Here is a 17,022-nt window from a genome sequence, read left to right as displayed (position 1 = left end):
TTTTTTTGTCTTCATATTTCCTCTGAGGACCTCAGAACTCATACAGCTCAAATATGAGAACAATACGTTCTAAAATGTGTCAGCAATGGTAGCGTGGGACCAGAGCTAGAAGGGTCTGTGGTCCTATAAACCTATAGCCAGCAAACTTGTGGCACATCAGGGTTTAAAAAGCACTAAACTAAATCTAAAAGTAGGTTAGAGAAAAACACACACACACACACGCACTCACTCATAGTGAAATATTTTTGAAGTCCCTACTTATTACCTGGAAAACCTTTCTTTTGTCTTGAGCAGACACAGCACAAACTATATGTGCATAGATATTTTTCATACAATGGGAGTAACTATTGCACAGCAGCTGCATAGCAGGCTGAATGATTAATGTTTAACAAACTGATGACTGAGAATGTTTGGTCTATAGACTAGAAACAACAAACAATCAGACACCACGAGCATGCAGGAAATGGCTATATTTTTGACATACCTCCACAGGTTTAATGTAAGGCAGATATGTATACTGAACAGGCAAAAAACTGCCTGCCTAAAGGTTTATGGGCTTTATCCACTAAAAACTATTCGGTTTGCACACATGTTCTTGTATCAATGAACTAAATGTGATAGTTTGTGCCAAAGTAATTAATCATTCTAAATCTGTTGGTTTTATCTCTGAGCCAAGTTTTCTCTATACTGTACCAGTGTCTCAGATAAAGTTGCTGATTTTTTCTCTGCCAACTGACCCCTGTAATGTGTACATATCCCCATCCAACTGCTTTCCCACATCATTTCTCACTGACCACACTGCCAGTATATCAGGAAGCAGGACTTAGTAAAACCAGCACTGTGAAATATCTTAGGTCTATTCTTTCTTGGTAAAGCTCTCCGAATCTTTCATGTCTGGGAAACCAAAAAAGCATTTGGACAGAAGTCCAGCCACAAACAAAATTAGAGATCATTGCTAAAATGAAACTAGTGAGACAGCAAATATAACTATCTGGAATTTTGGCTGACAAATGAGCTTTAACTTAGTAAGTAATTCTATTTATTTAATTTATTTTAGTGCAGAGATTCAGCATTCCATCCCAGCAGAATTTTAGGACTGAGACCATGGACAATCTTGACTTCTCGATGACAGTTTTCACTGGATGTTGTCCAAGATGAACTCCAGTTGACCTTACAGACAGTCTAACTTCTTTCTGTTCAGAGATAAGCCAGCATGTCTACATACGCTGTTGAAACACATGGTTTTCAGCTAGACAGACAATATGGTCCCGCCAAACATTTACTTTACTGGTGTAACCCTTCTGCCCGTCAGAATTGGCAGCAACAAGGGCCGGGTTCAATATCTAGGGGTTCCATTCCAATAACACAATGCAAACCGGCTCGAGCCCCCACCCAGTGACCTGGGACAAATATATACCATCCCTGCTGGGCACCTCCAAGAGGCAATACTTCCCCTCTCGCAAGCACATAGTCTGAGTGTAGCAAAAAGCCTTTTAATAAGAGAGAGAAACAATGTGGCATTATGTTGGGGAAACACCACCAACAGGATTCATAACACAACCCATGAGCAAAAAAACCCCACCCCAAGCAAATTGGGGCATGTCCTTTCCCTTTGGTTCTTGAGTCCAGCAACCCCAAATCACCCAAAGTCCCAAAAGTCCAATGACCCAAAAGTCTCTGTCCCTGGTCAGGGCAGCCCCAGAGTTCAAAAGTTTATCTGCGGAGCTTTACCTCCCGACCTGGGTGGAGATGGGACGGGGGTAAGAGGCACCTTACATGATCTGAAGTTGACCGCCCCACAGCTCCATAGGCCTTCGCTCCGCTCCACCAGCCGCCCCACGAACTCCTTCGCTCAGCTCTGCGGCCCACAAGCAGCTCCCGCCGTCCCACGAACTGCTCCACCAGCCGGTCCACAAACTGCTCCGCGTCCCACAAGCAGCTCCCACCATCCTACGAACTGCTCCACTGGCCTGTCCACGAGGCACTCCAGCCGTCCACAAACTGCTCCACAATATATCTTCAGGCTCCCCCACTACTTAACACAACACTCAGTGATTTCAGCTCTTAGTCAGTTCAGCTCTTTGGTGAATTCAGCTTGCAGTAGGGGAGCCTCAGTGCTGGTACACCATTAGCCCAAAGTGAGCTCAGCAGCCTGTAACTAGACTCCTAATGGAATCAAAATTAGCTCTGATATTCCACAGTGGAGAGAGGAGGAAGTGCAATTAGCATGTAAGGCCCTCACCAAGGGGCCCATGCCACCAAATATTAATACTTGTCCCCAGCCTCTCTCCAGTCACAGAGTTTTAAAACCCATGACCCTTGCCTAGCGAGTGGTACTTAGTTGATGGTGAGTCCCTCCATCATAACAAAAGGCCAAGTACAGTTCCAAGCACAGTTCCCATAATCAGGGTAATAACAATTTATTCTTCCTGCCCCAATAACAGAGACACTGGGGATCCCACAGCAGCCAAAGTGACCATTTGGGCAGCTATGGCCTCATTCTAGGCGGGGTGGGTGTGCCTATGCAAATGAGATCGGCCCCTGAAGTTCTCTTCCACAACTTGCCACACCTCACCACCAGATGTCAGGGTGTAGCTCATCCTGATACTGCTTACATCAACATTTACTTTACTGGCATTTGAAAGTTTCCTACAATCTACAACAGTGGTACGATGGTATGGTGCGGAGAGAGTGTACAGGAAGGCATAAATTATCCCTGTCTTGATGACAGAGCTATACTTCTTTAATCTGAATTATGGTCAACAGAGTGAATGATAAACAGAAATAGTTTAATATGCACCATAACAGAAGGGGGAAAAAAGCCCTTATAGGTACATTTCACCTATAACTGCAAGGCAAGACAGGACAAAGCAAACCATCTGAAAGATCAGCTAAGAGAGTGCAATCCACAGAGGCCTGTTTCAGAAACAGAATTCAGCAAAACATGTGCAAACCCCCAGAATCCCAGGCAGACCAGCAAAACCTACAACTAGCAGGAAAAATGCAACACCTTGTCACTCCAATATGTAAGCATGCTAAGAAAGTTGATGAAGTAGCTCATTGTACCTACGTTTTGCAGCCAAAAGACATCTCCTTTAAGGGTATCTCTACACAGCAGCTGGAGGTATAATTCCCAGCATAGGCAGATAGCTCAGCTTGACCTAGCACACTAAAAATAGCAGTGAGTCTGCAGCGGCACGGGTAGTGGCTCCGGCTTGCTGCCAAAATATGCACCCAGGAGGTCAGGTGGGATTGGATTTGGGCAGGTAGATATTTTTAGCATGCTAGCTCAAACAGAGCTAGTGCTCCTACGTCTACTTGAGCACTGAGCTGGAAATTACACCTTCTAGCTGCTTTGTAGACATTTTCTAAATGTGAATTTCTTCCAGTGTAAGTTTGTTTGGCAGCTGGTGTGAGCGAGAGAGAGAAAACAAGCCTCCTCTGAGGGTCTGCTTCCAAGAGTTTCCCTTAAATACCATTACTGCACCCAACCCTGCAAACACTAGAGCATATATGTAACTATAGTCATGGGAGTTGTCCAAGCGAATGCTATTTAATTGAGCACAGCACACAGGACTGAGGTTTTACTGAGTAATTGCTATACTGTATAAAATGAGCCAAATTATACTCTCACTTACACTTGTATAAATCCAGGATAACTCCACTGAAGTCATTGGTCAAACTCCAAATTTATACAAGTGAAACCGGAGACAGAATCTGGGTCAGTGGGATCTGATCCTGCTCCTCTGAAATTAATAGGGGTTTTGCCATGGACTTCAATGGGAGCAGGAACAGGCCAATCTTGAGCTTCTAGAATGGCTCAGAACACATGTTTAATGTTTATATTTGGTATTGCAAATACCCTTGCAAATCTCTTCAACTTTTTATTGATTCTAAAATAATTCTGAGTAATGCACACAAAAATACTAACAAACAGAAACACCAAAACAAACATGAAAAAACAGAGCTAATACTTCTGAATTAAAATGAGTGTTAAGACAGGAAAGAGAACGGAACTACGCTAGCAACAACATGTAATGTTTAAAGTGTGTTTCCTTTCCTCCGTTACAACAAATCAGTCAGCGAAGTAGTTACTTTGACCTATAAAGCATGTCCAGTTTTGTTTGTTTGCTGATGACTAGCATAAAAGGAAAGAATCAAACACCCTCAAAGGTATAATAAAGATTCTTAAAAAACAAAAACAAAAAACCTTAGAGCCACACCTACGGCAAGCAAACAAGCAGTAGGAATTTACTGAAACTCCATCCAATGAGGGCAGCTGAAAGAAAATGAACCAGATTCACACCTGGCACCTATGAGGCTGGATGGATGGGCAGCATCTTTCCACCCCAAGGGAAGGCAGACAGTGGAACCCATGGCCCTACATTCTCAGGGTTTACACTGGGTCGGGGAGGAAGGGAGGGGAGTCTATATTCCAGGTCTCCTACCAGCAGAGGTTCCCTTATTGTTGTGCTGATTCAGCACATCTTCCATCTGGCCCAGCCCTTCCTGGTTTCATTAGCTTTGTGGGGTACAATGACTAGCTCTCTCCAGCAGAGCAAGTATCACAGGCAGCTTGCGTCATTATGTCTATCACCAATGGGTATGGCCCTCCATTTGACTTTCAACAGTTTATGCTAGCAAAACCAAGGGGTGAATCTGGCTGAATAACTAAGGGACACAGCCTTCTCACTCTGTGGCCCTATCAGTAAATCCCACTAACAGTAGTTACACTTCCACGCACATGGAGAGCGGAACAGACCCCTATGCGAGGCCAACGCTGCCTGTCTACTAGTGCAGAATTATACACACGGAATGGGCCAAATTCTGCTCCCAGTCAATGCGGATGTACTGGTATAACTGAGGCAAGGATTAGGCCCACCATGCATAAATCATATACCACAGGCAACTAGAGATCTATGTCAGCTGATTGTATCTAATTATAACATCTGGCATAAAGCAATCAGGCTAAAACAGGAATGCCAGTCTTACATTTCCTAGTATAAGCAAGTGGATTTCTGGAGGTCTGTTACACTCCTCGTTTCTGACATTAGTCAGAACGTGCTTCCTGTAATGTACTAAATTTTAGTAAGAAAATAAAAGTTTCTATCAACTTCCTGAAGCAAGTGAACAGCTAATGGCTGCATAACATGTGAAAATGCTGGCCTCTGAATTATGGGTTTGATGCCCCTGTTCTCCCCACATGCTGAAATATATTTTAGTGAAGGCTTCCATTGGTAGCTTTCCATATGAAATCCTTTGCACTGATTCCTAACCAGATTGAGTCTTTGGCTACAGCACTGGCAGGGAGAAGCAGGCTTTCCCTTGCTGGATTCCAGGCATAGATAAATCCACCTATATGGTCTATTCTGAAATGCAAATAATTTTACCTTGCATTGAAATGTGTTGAAAATAAAAAGATCTGTATTTTAGGCTCAGCAGTTGAAGCAAATAGTCACTCTTACAATCTAGAGGGATAAAAGCAAGCCCACCCTGCCAGCACATTTGGAAATGGATTAACCCTGATTTCTGTTTCCACTGGGCTGGAACAGATGTGAACAGAAATAGAAATAACTATGTTTAAGCCTTTAATGCTGGTCTCCTTATAAATAGGATACAAGTAACTCTAAAATGATGATATAACGTCCATATTTATTGACCAACAGTTGCACAGTGGTAATTTTGGAAGCTCAGGACAGCCAGACCTCACCATTGGAACTGTTTTTAACAGGAGCCTAGGATGGAATGGAGGTCTGGGTTCCACTGGCAAAGCCCTGCCAGGGGACTATGAACAAGTATTGCAGAGGATTCCAAATAAACTGAGAATAGGGGGTGAAAGAGGAAGAAGCTGCTTTCTGAATGTTCTAAAAATAGATGTCATCTGTAAGCATACCCTTTCCGTAGTCATATCTTTGATCATATGACAGGGGAACAGTCTATAAAGGAAAATGTAAGTGAGCGATGCAGTAAGCTTTTAACAGCTGTGTGATGAGCACAGTTCAAGTTTCAACTATTATTAAAAAACATTTATACAGCTCTGTAAATTTACTCACACTTTACAGCTATAGATAAGACACATTCCTTGCAGCCTCGCTAAGCTGACAATTCTAAATGCAACAGAGAAAGAAATCCTTATATTGGAAAATAAAACTCCAGTTACGCAAATGCACCGTGTGGTTTTTACTGTTGCAAAATACACCACAAGGAGCTACATTTCTAAATACACACTAGCAGCTACAGGGATATATAATGGACAGAGCACAGGCTTTAGAATCAAGAGAAGGGTGTTAGTCCTAGCTCTACTATAGACTTCCTGTGTGTTCATGGGAAAGTCACTTTGTCTTTCCGGGCCTGTTTCTCCATCAGTGAAATGGAGATAATACAAATTCCTAGGGCTGCCGATTAATCATAGTAAACTCACGCAATTAACTCAAAAAAATTAATTGCGATTAAAAAAATTAATTGTGACTAATTGTATTGTTAAACAATAGAATATCAACTGAAATTTATTGCATATTTTTGGATGTTTTTCTACGTTTTCAAATGTATTGATTTCTATTACAACACAGAATACAAAGTGTACAGTGCTCACTTTATATTATTGTTTATTAAAAATATTTGCACTGTAAAAATAAAATAGTATTTTTCAATTCACCTCATACAAGTACTGTAGTGCAATCTCTTTTATCATGAAAGTGTAACTTACAAATGTAGATTTTTTTTTGTTAAATAACTGCATTTAGAAATAAAACAATGTAAAACTTTAGAGTCTACAAATCCACTCAGTCCTACTTCTTGTTCAGCCAATCGCTAAGACAAACAAGTTTGTTTACATGTACGGGAGATACTGCTGCCTGCTTCTTATTTACAACGTCACCTGAAAGTGAGAACAGACGTTCGCATGGCACTTTTGTAGCCAGCGTTGCAAGGTATTTATGTGTCAGATATGCTAAACATTCATATGCCCCTTCATGATTCGGCCACCATTCCAGAGGACATGCTTCCATCAGCATGGACCCATGTCCTCTGGAATGGAGGTTGAAGCATGAAGGGACATATGAATCTTAAACAAGACATGGGCAGCATTATCTCCTGCAAATTGTAACAAAACTTGTTTGTCTGAAAGATTGGCTGAAGTAGGACTGAATGGATTTGTAGGTTCTAAAGTTTTACATTGCTTTATTTTTGAATGCAGTTATTTTTGAATGCAGTTATATTTGGTACATAATTCTACATTTTTAAGTTCAACTTTCATTATAAAGAGATTGCACTACAGTACTTGTATGAGGTGAATTGAAAAATACTATTTCTTTTGTTTTTTACAGTGCAAATATTTGTAATAAAAATAAACAAAGTGAGCACTGTCACTTTGTATTCTGTGTTGTAATTGAAATCAATATATTTGGAAATGTAGAAAACATCCAAAAATATTTAAATAAATGGTATTCTATTATTGTTTAAACACACAATTAATATTTTTAAATTGCTTGACAGCCCTTGACAAATTACTTGCCTTGCATATGCATTGTGAAGCTTAGCTCATTAGTGTTTATAAAACACTCTGGAGAGCCTCAGATGGGAAGCATTATAGAAATGCAATGCTATTATTGTTATTATTTGTAGTAAAAACACTACAAGCACAATAACTTTGCAGAGCACCTTATGGAGATTATTAAAATAAAGCAAACTGTGGCTCCCTACTCCCACTCAAAGAACTTACAGTCTAAATCAGACAAACATGGAACATGAGACTAGACAATGGAAGGGAGTTGCAAAAGCAGGGATGAGGATTAAAAGAGAAGAGTATACTACAGAGTGAGTGAAGGCGAGTTCTTAGGGTAAAAGTCGTCTTCCAGTCCTGTGCAGTCTATATCAGGAAGCAAGGCAAGAGAGATGGGTTTTGGGGAGGGATTTATAGGAAGATAGCAAATATTCTTGGTACACAGGAAGGAGCAGAGTGAAAGAAGAGGCATGAACATGGGTGTGGGAGAGAGGGGGCAGAGAGTAGAGGGCAGAGTTTATGCATAAAGTGACAGTAGTTCCATTTTTCTTCATAGTAGCCCATTTATCAGCAAATGGCAATGGTCAGTCATTTCAACTCCTAATCCATTCTGGGAACCAACATACTACATAGGGGTAGTACTATGGAAGTGCAGCATGTATCCTGCCATCTGTGTAAGATAACAAGACATAGCATGGACACAACTGAAACAAATGTAATAATCAGATAAGGGATATAAAAACTTGACTGAGAAAAAGTGAAGCTAGAACGCAAATTAGCTCCAATTCTAAAAAGCTGTGTCTTACTTTACAATGCCTATAGCTATACATAACTTAATTTAGGGCCCAATCCTGCTAGCCCGTCACATGCAGAACTCTCATATCTGGTCCTCAGATTGTATAGTCTTCTGGGCAAAGAATCTGTCTTAGAGACACCTAGATTTTAAGGCAAGAAGGGATCATAGGATCATCTAGTCTGACATACACAACTCAGGCCATGGAATTTCACCCAGTGATTCCTGCATCTAATCTTCTAGGTCTATGAAGGTCCGTGCATAAGATACAGCTGCATTGGAAGAGAACAGGCACTTACAAATCTCTAAAGGGCTTTATCTTGCTTTAAATACCATCTAGTAGAAGGCAGGCATAACCCAGAACACCTAATCTAAATGACATGCAAGAACTAATGTAAAAAAAGTAGAGCTGCAACAGAATCCATCAGGTACACGCAACCTGCCATGTAAATAAATAACTACACCATATGTTTTGAAAAGATCTGAAAACCCATTTGCTGTAAAGCTCCATTACCTTGTTTCCCTTTACTATATAGGCAAAGACACACTTACTGCATGCTCCACAGGTGAAGCAGCCATCATGGTAGAGATTCCCCATGGCTTGGCAAGCCTGGTTTGCTCCATACACACCTTGGCTGCACTTCACACAGGTTCCTGAAGATAAAATAATGACAAAGAAGAGAGATCAGAGGTAGAATGTATTAAGATGACAAGTGCACATAAAGGAAATAGATGGCTTAGCTGCAGAGGATCTTTACCTGCAACAGAAGCACTGGCTCATTAATATGTGCATCTCGATTAACGAACAGCAGAAGTTAGACACAGTCATCATAGCAGGGGAAGCTAGGCGATTTTAGTATTATACACCTTGCAAACTATTATTAAAGGCTGATGCTACCATCAGATTTGTGGAGTGCACATCACTGTAAATATGTGAAAGACTATCTCAAGACCCAGTTTTCTACACTTATGCCCTTCCCTCCCCACATCCACACTTTCCCAACCACCTCACACACACTATAAAAAAGAAAACTTCAGAAAGTCTTGAAGGTAGTGAAACTTATTTGGTTGTTCAATGACAAATAGCTTTCACTACTTCAGTGTAGAATGTACCTTTTGATTGCCACAATGGCTTAAGGAAACTAGGAAGGATTCCCCTTTAATTGATCAATTTAAATCTTCATCTATTTCAGTTTACTACCGCTGCTGCTGAACACAAAAATCATGAGCCTGCCCACTAATCCAGCCTCTAGACTAAACATCAAATCCGCATTTCTTCCCTTTCCAAGATACCTTCTGAAAGGAAAGTCTCAATGTGAATATTATCTACATATGTATACAATGTATTCCGGGCCAGATTCCCACCCCACAGTTCATTTAAAACAATTCCATCTGGTGGAACAGATGTTTGCTGGTAATAGCAATGAAGTAAGCTAGTGTGGACTTGATTCTCAGAACAGCCTGTGGAATGAACAGCAGCCAGTGCATGCACACACTGATTTATCTTAGGGAGCCAAAACTCTGCCTATATATGTTGGCTCTGAATAAGATGATCTTGATTATGAAGGCTAGCCTGAGCTGGCACACAAATCCACCCACATCCAGTGTGCTATTACAGAGGACATGTTGAATGAAACTGAATGCTTTGACTGCGAGACTGGTGGCGGCAACCTTTGTAACCAGAAGGACTAGCCTGCGTCCCTGTCTTACGCAGGAGAATACGGGGGAGTAACCCCCACACCCTATTGCTCAGCCAAGTAAGACCAACACAGATCTCCAGATAGGCTCTGTTGCCAAGCAGCACCCCAGCTCTCCAAAACACTCTCCACAGCAAGCAAGGGGTCAAGAACAACGCAGAACCTTGGCTCTGCTCCCTCTCATTAGCAAGAGGAGCTGGCCAGACCAGGGGGAAGATTAAACATCCTTTCAAGGGCTGCAGTAACGTACCCTCTCCCTCCTCCAAGAAGCAAACAAGAGCCAGAGAGGAATATCTCTGAAGCATGATGCCTCTTGGGGTAGTGCGTTTTACGCATTGCCCTTTGGTCAGGCCTGTGCCTCGAGCAGTGGTTCTGAAACTTGTTCCACAACTTGTGCTGGGAAAGCCCCTGGCGGGCCGCGAAGGTTTGTTTGCCCACCATGTCCGCAGGTTCAGCCAATTGCAGCTCCCAGTGGCCGCTGTGCGCTGCTTCCAGCGGCTCCCATTGGCCTGGAGAAGCGAACCACGGCCACTGGGAGCCGTGATCGGCTGAACCTGCAGACGCGGCAAGTAAACAAACCGGTCCGGCCCAGCAGGGGCTTTCCCTGCACAAGCGACGGAACAAGTTGGGGAACCACTGGCTTAGAGGGACAATGTAGCCCCACATAAGTAATTTGTAGTTGCGTTTACCTAGCCGTTTACTGAAAAATCAATGTGTTTTATGATTATTGCTCTGTATATAACAGCCTGGGTGTTGCCTGATGCTGGGCAGGCAAATAAAAAAAAGGACAGGGCCTTCCACCAAGGAGTCTACTGTTTAAGGCCCCATGCATGAGCAGTTCCACTGAACATCAATGAGACTATAAAAGTATGGAATTGCAGGAATGAGGCCTTGAATAGACACAGCACAATAAAAGATGGCAATGGGGGAAGAGGGGAGTGTATAGGAGGAAGAGGAGGGCTATAGCAAGGAAAGATTACAAGATGTACTTGAGGTTATGTTAGACCCCTTTTAAAAATTAATATGTTTCAATTTGGGGCAGTGCCCAGTGATAGCTGGACTTGGCCTTGTATCTTCCTTGAAACAGACATTGCCTCACAAGCAATAAAAACCTACAATTAGTCTGCTTTGCCCTCTCCCTGCAGTCACAGAGAAAGGGCAGCCTAGACCATGTTTAATGACTGCCTACCACACTTGTCCTGTTTGATTTCCAAATAAATCTTTTTTGATAATGAAAAGAGATTACAATTAAATCCATTTCCATGAGGCAAGTATTACTGAGGCTTCTCTCCTTCCTCAGTCTGAAATGTCCAGAAATTCTGCAACTGAATGGGAATTTTACTCATTACAAATTATTGCTACTTTCCTATGTTCAAAAACAGCACAAGCATAACAGAGGGCTGGGAAGATGCACAGCAAATTACATGTTTTGAGGGGAGGGGCAATCACCCTTATCCATTTCCTTCATGGCTTTTGAATTGGAATATTCCTCGCTGCTCTAATTCTGTATAGAATTCACAATGAAAGGCATGCCGGAAAGCCACTGTCTGACTGAAGAGAAAGGGAAGCTATTGTCTCAAAATAAATACCAAGTGGAGCTAGCTTGTCTGTGCTAAGCATTATCACATGATCACCACAGACCAGTTTTAATGCAGAATCAGGCTCAAATTATCTGAAAAATTAGCAGTCAACATTTTCAACAGGGCCAGCTCTGTTTCCACAATGTTGTAATCTATGTTTACTACACTTACCAGAGGTGGTATAGACCTGGGGTTTATTTCTGCCTCTGCACTGACCTGCTAGGTCAGAGGTGGGCAAACTACGGCCGGCAAGCCACATCCAGCCCATGGGACCATCCTGCTCGGCCCCTGAGCTCCTGGCCCAGGATGCTAGCCCCTGGCCCCTCCCCTGCTGCCACTCGGGCAGCGATCTGGGTAGCGGGGCTGTGAGCTCATGCAGAGCAGCGCGGCAGTGTGTCTGGCTTCGGCTGGGCGGTGCAGTTCCCAGACATGCTGCTCTGAGCAGCATGTAAAGGGGCCAGGGCTGTTGGATAGGGCAGAGGTTTGGGGGGGGGAGGGAATGAAGGGGCCAAGGAGCAGGGCGGGGGGGGTTAGATAGGGAGTGGAGTCCAGGGGGGCAGTTAGGGGCAGGGGTCCCGGGAGGGGGCAGTCAGGGGACAAGGAGATGGGAGGGTTGGATGGGTCAGGGGTTCTGAGGGGGGCAGGGGGCAGTTGGATAGGGGCAGGAGTCCCATGGGGCCTGTTGGGGGTGGAATGTGGACAGGGGTTGGGACTCAAGGGACGGGGAGCAGGGGGGGTTGGATGGGGGCAGTCAGGGGACAAGGATCAGGGAGGGTTGGATGGGTCAGGAGTTTTGAGGGGGGAAGTTGGATAGGGGCGGGAGTCCCGTGGGGCCTGTTGGGGACGGGAGTGTGGATAGGTCAGGAGTTCTGAGGGGAGTAGTTAGGAGGCAGGAAGTGGGAGGGGGGATAGGGGGCAGAGGCCAGACTGTTTGGGGCCAGATGTGGCCCTCAGGCCAAGAAGTTTGCCCACCCCTGTGCTAGGTGATCATGGGAATGTCACTTCACCTCCCTGTGACTCCATTTCTCCTTCCACCCTTTGTCTGTCTGATCTAGTCAGACTGTAAAACTCTCTGAAGCAGGTACTGTCTCTTACTATACGTGTGTATAGTGCCTAGCACAGTGAGGTCCAGGCTTCATTTGGGATCGGTAGCACTATTGACATAACTAGGGTGACCAGATAGCAACTGTGAAAAAATGGGACGGGGGTGGGGTGTAATAGGTGCCTATATAAGAAAAAGTCCCAAAAAACGGGACTGTCCCTTTAAAAACAGGACATCTGGTCACCCTAGTCACAACTGATTATATAGCTGATTTAAGGTTTCAAACTAATTTTAAGTGACTGAAAGGTCTGATCCACGTTAGGAACAGTGACTGAAAGGTCTGATCCACGTTAGGAACAAAACTAATCTATCTGCAACAGCGTCCAAAAGGCGTTGTCAACTACGACTCTGGCAGAACCAGGCTGGCTATGGATTTTTAGCAAACGTTTCTCCCTCTTGCTAACACTGGTAGCAAGTTTTCATCATTCAGTGGTAAAAATGCCTGAGACACATCTACAGCTACAATTGCACTGTTGCTGAAAAGCAGATACTAGTCTTCCTACTACACAGTATCCCTGAGCACATTACAATGCAGTAGGCGAAAACTCTGAAAATGGTTACAAACACAGTTCCAAGCCCTAGTGTGGTCAGATCCAAAGAGCAGAACTGGAAAGAATCCCATCATAAGACTAAGAGGAACAGAAAGCTATTCTACTTGTCCAAGTGTGGTCTGAACAAACACACCAGCTGGTTATGGATCCACACCAACATGCCAGTCACTTGGCAAAACTTGCTGGATTTCTCAAACAGAGAGCAAAGCTATTTTAGATATTTATTACAACATGCATTATCTGAAAGTAAAACAGGGTGGAGAGAGAGAGAATAGCAGATAAGCTAAGTTGTGTAGGCATTTGGGGTATAAAAAGAGGAAAACCTGACCTTTCAAATGCATATATAGTAAGTCAAAGTCTGATACAACCCAACATTTTGTCCTGTCATCTGACATACATAGCTCAAGGCTAATTTGTAAGATTCCCTCTTGCCTAGAACCAAGGATGCTGGAAAGCAGGAAAACTGCAGATTTTTCAGTTTTAAGATCCTTCCATGACAGTTATTGGTCTTTCCGCAGAATCGATACGCTTATTTTATTAAAAAAGGTGCCTAACTTTTTTCCTTGTACATGCAAATGTACTTTTTCTCCATTAAACCTCCAGATCATTTCTTCCTCTCCAGAAAGCATCCATATATGCAATATGAATCAGTAGTAACAACAACTACAATTCAGAGAGGGACAACATTTGTAATTCATCTCACAGGCCAAGTCTCCTGAAAAGTACTAAAATAGTTTGAGCCACATTATGCCCCACCCAGATGGAGCCATCTGTGCTGTGTAATTGCCTTAATTGCTTTACACTTAATGCACCAGGCATGTAGGATAAAAACATACCTTTCTTGCTGCATCATGTGATGGATAGATCTGTGTGAAAGCGACAATGGCCCAATGGAACGTTGGCACACAATACAACACGACAGCTATTTAATTTTCTGCACGGCTGTCCCTCGCCAAATGACAGCAGCCCAAGAAAAGCTACCAAATAAATCTCTGTTCATCTTTAAAGTGCCACCAGCCTCCTCGTTGTTTTTGTGGACACATACTAACACGGCTACCCCCTCTGATACTCACCATCCAGTTCGTTTCACCGGAGTTGCTGAATTCCAGTCCTAAGCAGTGCTATTTAAATGCTGCCATTATCATGATCAGTGACAACCTATCACACTACAGACCTAAAGGTTCTTTTAAAAATAAAACAAAAAAAACATTGGGCCAAATTCAACTTTGGTGTAATACACTGAAGTCAATGGTATTACTCCAGGGATGGGTGTTCACTTCTATTACTATGCTAAGGTGGTGTTAGCAATGTATATCAGAAAGCCTTTACCTCTCATTTTAACCTGACTTCTTCCAAAGAAAAAAAACCTACAGAATTAATTATAATTTTTACCTTACACTAGTCAGTCTCTACAGCCCTCCCAGCTCACCCCCTACTGCCATGATGAACCTGCTCTTTCAGGCCTGCTCTACACTAGGACAAACCTATCGCTGATGACAGGAATCTGCAAAATGTATGCTGAGCTACAGCTGATCACAGGTTAATTGCCAGAGGAGAGCAGTACACACAGTGTTCAACTCCATTTCAGAACTGTAGTTCTAGCTCCAAGCAAGTCCTAACTCCAGGGTTTTGTAATGCTGCTGAGTGTGCTTTCTACTGGCCTATACCTACAGTTTAACAGTTATCACCATCAGTTTAGCTACATGTCACTGATACTCACCAGCTGCAACAAGGAAATTTCCTACTATAGATTAGGCCTGAGTAAAAGTAGAGAAATCTTATTCCTCAACTTCAAGCATAAGGCTGAATACTGTATATATGCTTATGTTTCAAAAATGAGTGCCTTAGTAGGATGCCTGTATCTGCATTTGGATGCTCAGACCTGCACATTATTTAGGCAAGCAAGTGCCAACTTGAGCATCTAAAAACACAGGATGAAGACGTTCTATTAAATTATCCACATCTGAAAATCAGGCAACACACCTTTAACCCTGCACAGTGTATTATTAAAATGTACTCTAAGGTATCTCTTTTGTCAGTACTATGACGAGCCTGAAAAATTACACATGTGAAGTGCTAGTAAGTTCACACTCAAGTGCACTGGTAGAATGGTAACCATATTTGGAAAGGGAAAGGACATAAATTGCTGATTTCAGTTTAATTTCTGCTTCTAGGGCAGCTTGCCTCTGATCAACAAAGAAGTCACTGTTCCATTTAGCATCATGTGGAAAGCAACTGCCCCATGTTACATCTGAGGCTCTGAACAACAGGACCTTTGGAGCACAGCTGGGACTGAAAACAAGTCTTGCAAGCTGTGTCCCAACTCTTATACTTAGTTTCCTCATTTTAATTAATCAGAAACGCTGCCACCGGAAACAGCCCAGGCTCACATGTCTAGCAGGTCAGAAGACATCCCAGAGCTGTCAGAAGCAGAATCTGATCCTCTGGTATCATCCAAAATGTCAGTCCCACCCACTAAGTTCAACAATTGGATTTCTGTTTGCCACAAATTTCAAAGTCTAAACAACATTTTCTCCTCCAAATGTTACTACTTCATTTCTAATTCCTTATAATCCCTAATTCGCTAAGAATTCAATGAAATGATGCTGAATTATAGCATTCTGTACGACTGACTGGGGCCTTACACTTTCATCCACCAAAGTCTGTTCAGTTGAAAAGCAATAACACAGTTTTTCAATGAACTTTTGGGACATAGAGTCCAAATCAAAATATTTCACTGCCACATTTAAATCTGTGCCCCCCTGTACTTTCTCAGCAGAAAGCCTTAGCCATAGAGGGGAGAATGTGAGGGTATGATACTTTGGTTCAGACAATAGGCCACATTCTGCCATTTCACCAATACAGCCCCTGATGATGAGGAGACAACATGGGCATGACTCAGGGTAGACTTGGGTGATATAATAAAGACCCTTTACTGGGTCAAAATCTGGAGTTGGCATTTAGCAATTCTGTGGCTCTTATTCCTCTCATTTATTCTCTATAACCCTTGATACCTACATTTGGTTCTGATAAATAATTTCATTCTTCACCAGCAGTTTTAACAGTTATTTAGCTGTTATGTTGCTTCAAGAATTACAGCCATTAATATTAACTAAAGCATGTTTGTGGCCCCTCCCGATAGCTGGCTAGATTTACGTAGAAGCAATTAGTCACATTTGGAAAGAAAAATAAAGTTGTTTTCATTTAAATGTCTCCAATACAGTTTCTGTATGTTCTTTCCCACATATTTGCACCCAACAGCTACAAGTGTCATGGTCTTGCTTTTTGCGTTAACTCTCCCCCACCTTTTTTCTTATGTTGTTCCCATCTCACCCCTATGCTCCATCAATTATGAGTCTTGACTGCTGGCTGGCCACTACTGTCTTCTCATTCTCCCTCCTGAAAACCCATTTCTACCATGAGGACCACAAGAACTAAATCAACGACACAACATTATAAAAAACGAAAGGAAGGACACAACTTGCTTCCAAATGGTGTGCACATTCCCCTTCCCAAGTAACTCTAATCTCATTGCTCTAACTCCTGACCTTCCCCATACCCCAATTCTGTTTTGTGGTTGCACATTTCACTGAGCCATGGCTACGTTAGAACGTACTACCATTGCCACCTAGGTTTTTTATAGCACTTTTCATCAGTACATCTCAAAGTGCTTTACAAAGGAGGCCAGTGCCATTATCATTGTTAGCTCTTTGGGGCAGGAGCCTGTGTACTGAGAAGTGCTTGGCAGGCCCTTGCATACTACAAAACAACACTTAATAATAATGCTCCTCAAAGAAC

General features: G+C 42.7%; 1 protein-coding gene across 1 annotated transcript in view; it reads right to left on the bottom strand.

The window, feature by feature from the left end:
* The window catches only part of LIMD1 (LIM domain containing 1), a 65,750-nt gene that overhangs the window by 40,204 nt on the left and 8,524 nt on the right, over positions 1-17,022 (bottom strand). The window contains exon 3 of the mRNA XM_073333151.1: positions 8,847-8,948. Coding sequence (XP_073189252.1) covers positions 8,847-8,948 — 102 coding nt within the window. The remainder of the gene's footprint in view (positions 1-8,846; positions 8,949-17,022) is intronic.

This window comes from Lepidochelys kempii, chromosome 2 (assembly GCF_965140265.1).
Source record: "Lepidochelys kempii isolate rLepKem1 chromosome 2, rLepKem1.hap2, whole genome shotgun sequence".
Lineage (NCBI taxonomy): Eukaryota > Metazoa > Chordata > Testudines > Cheloniidae > Lepidochelys > Lepidochelys kempii.
Note: the sequence above shows the minus strand (reverse complement) of the source record. Positions and strands in the feature narration are given on the sequence as shown.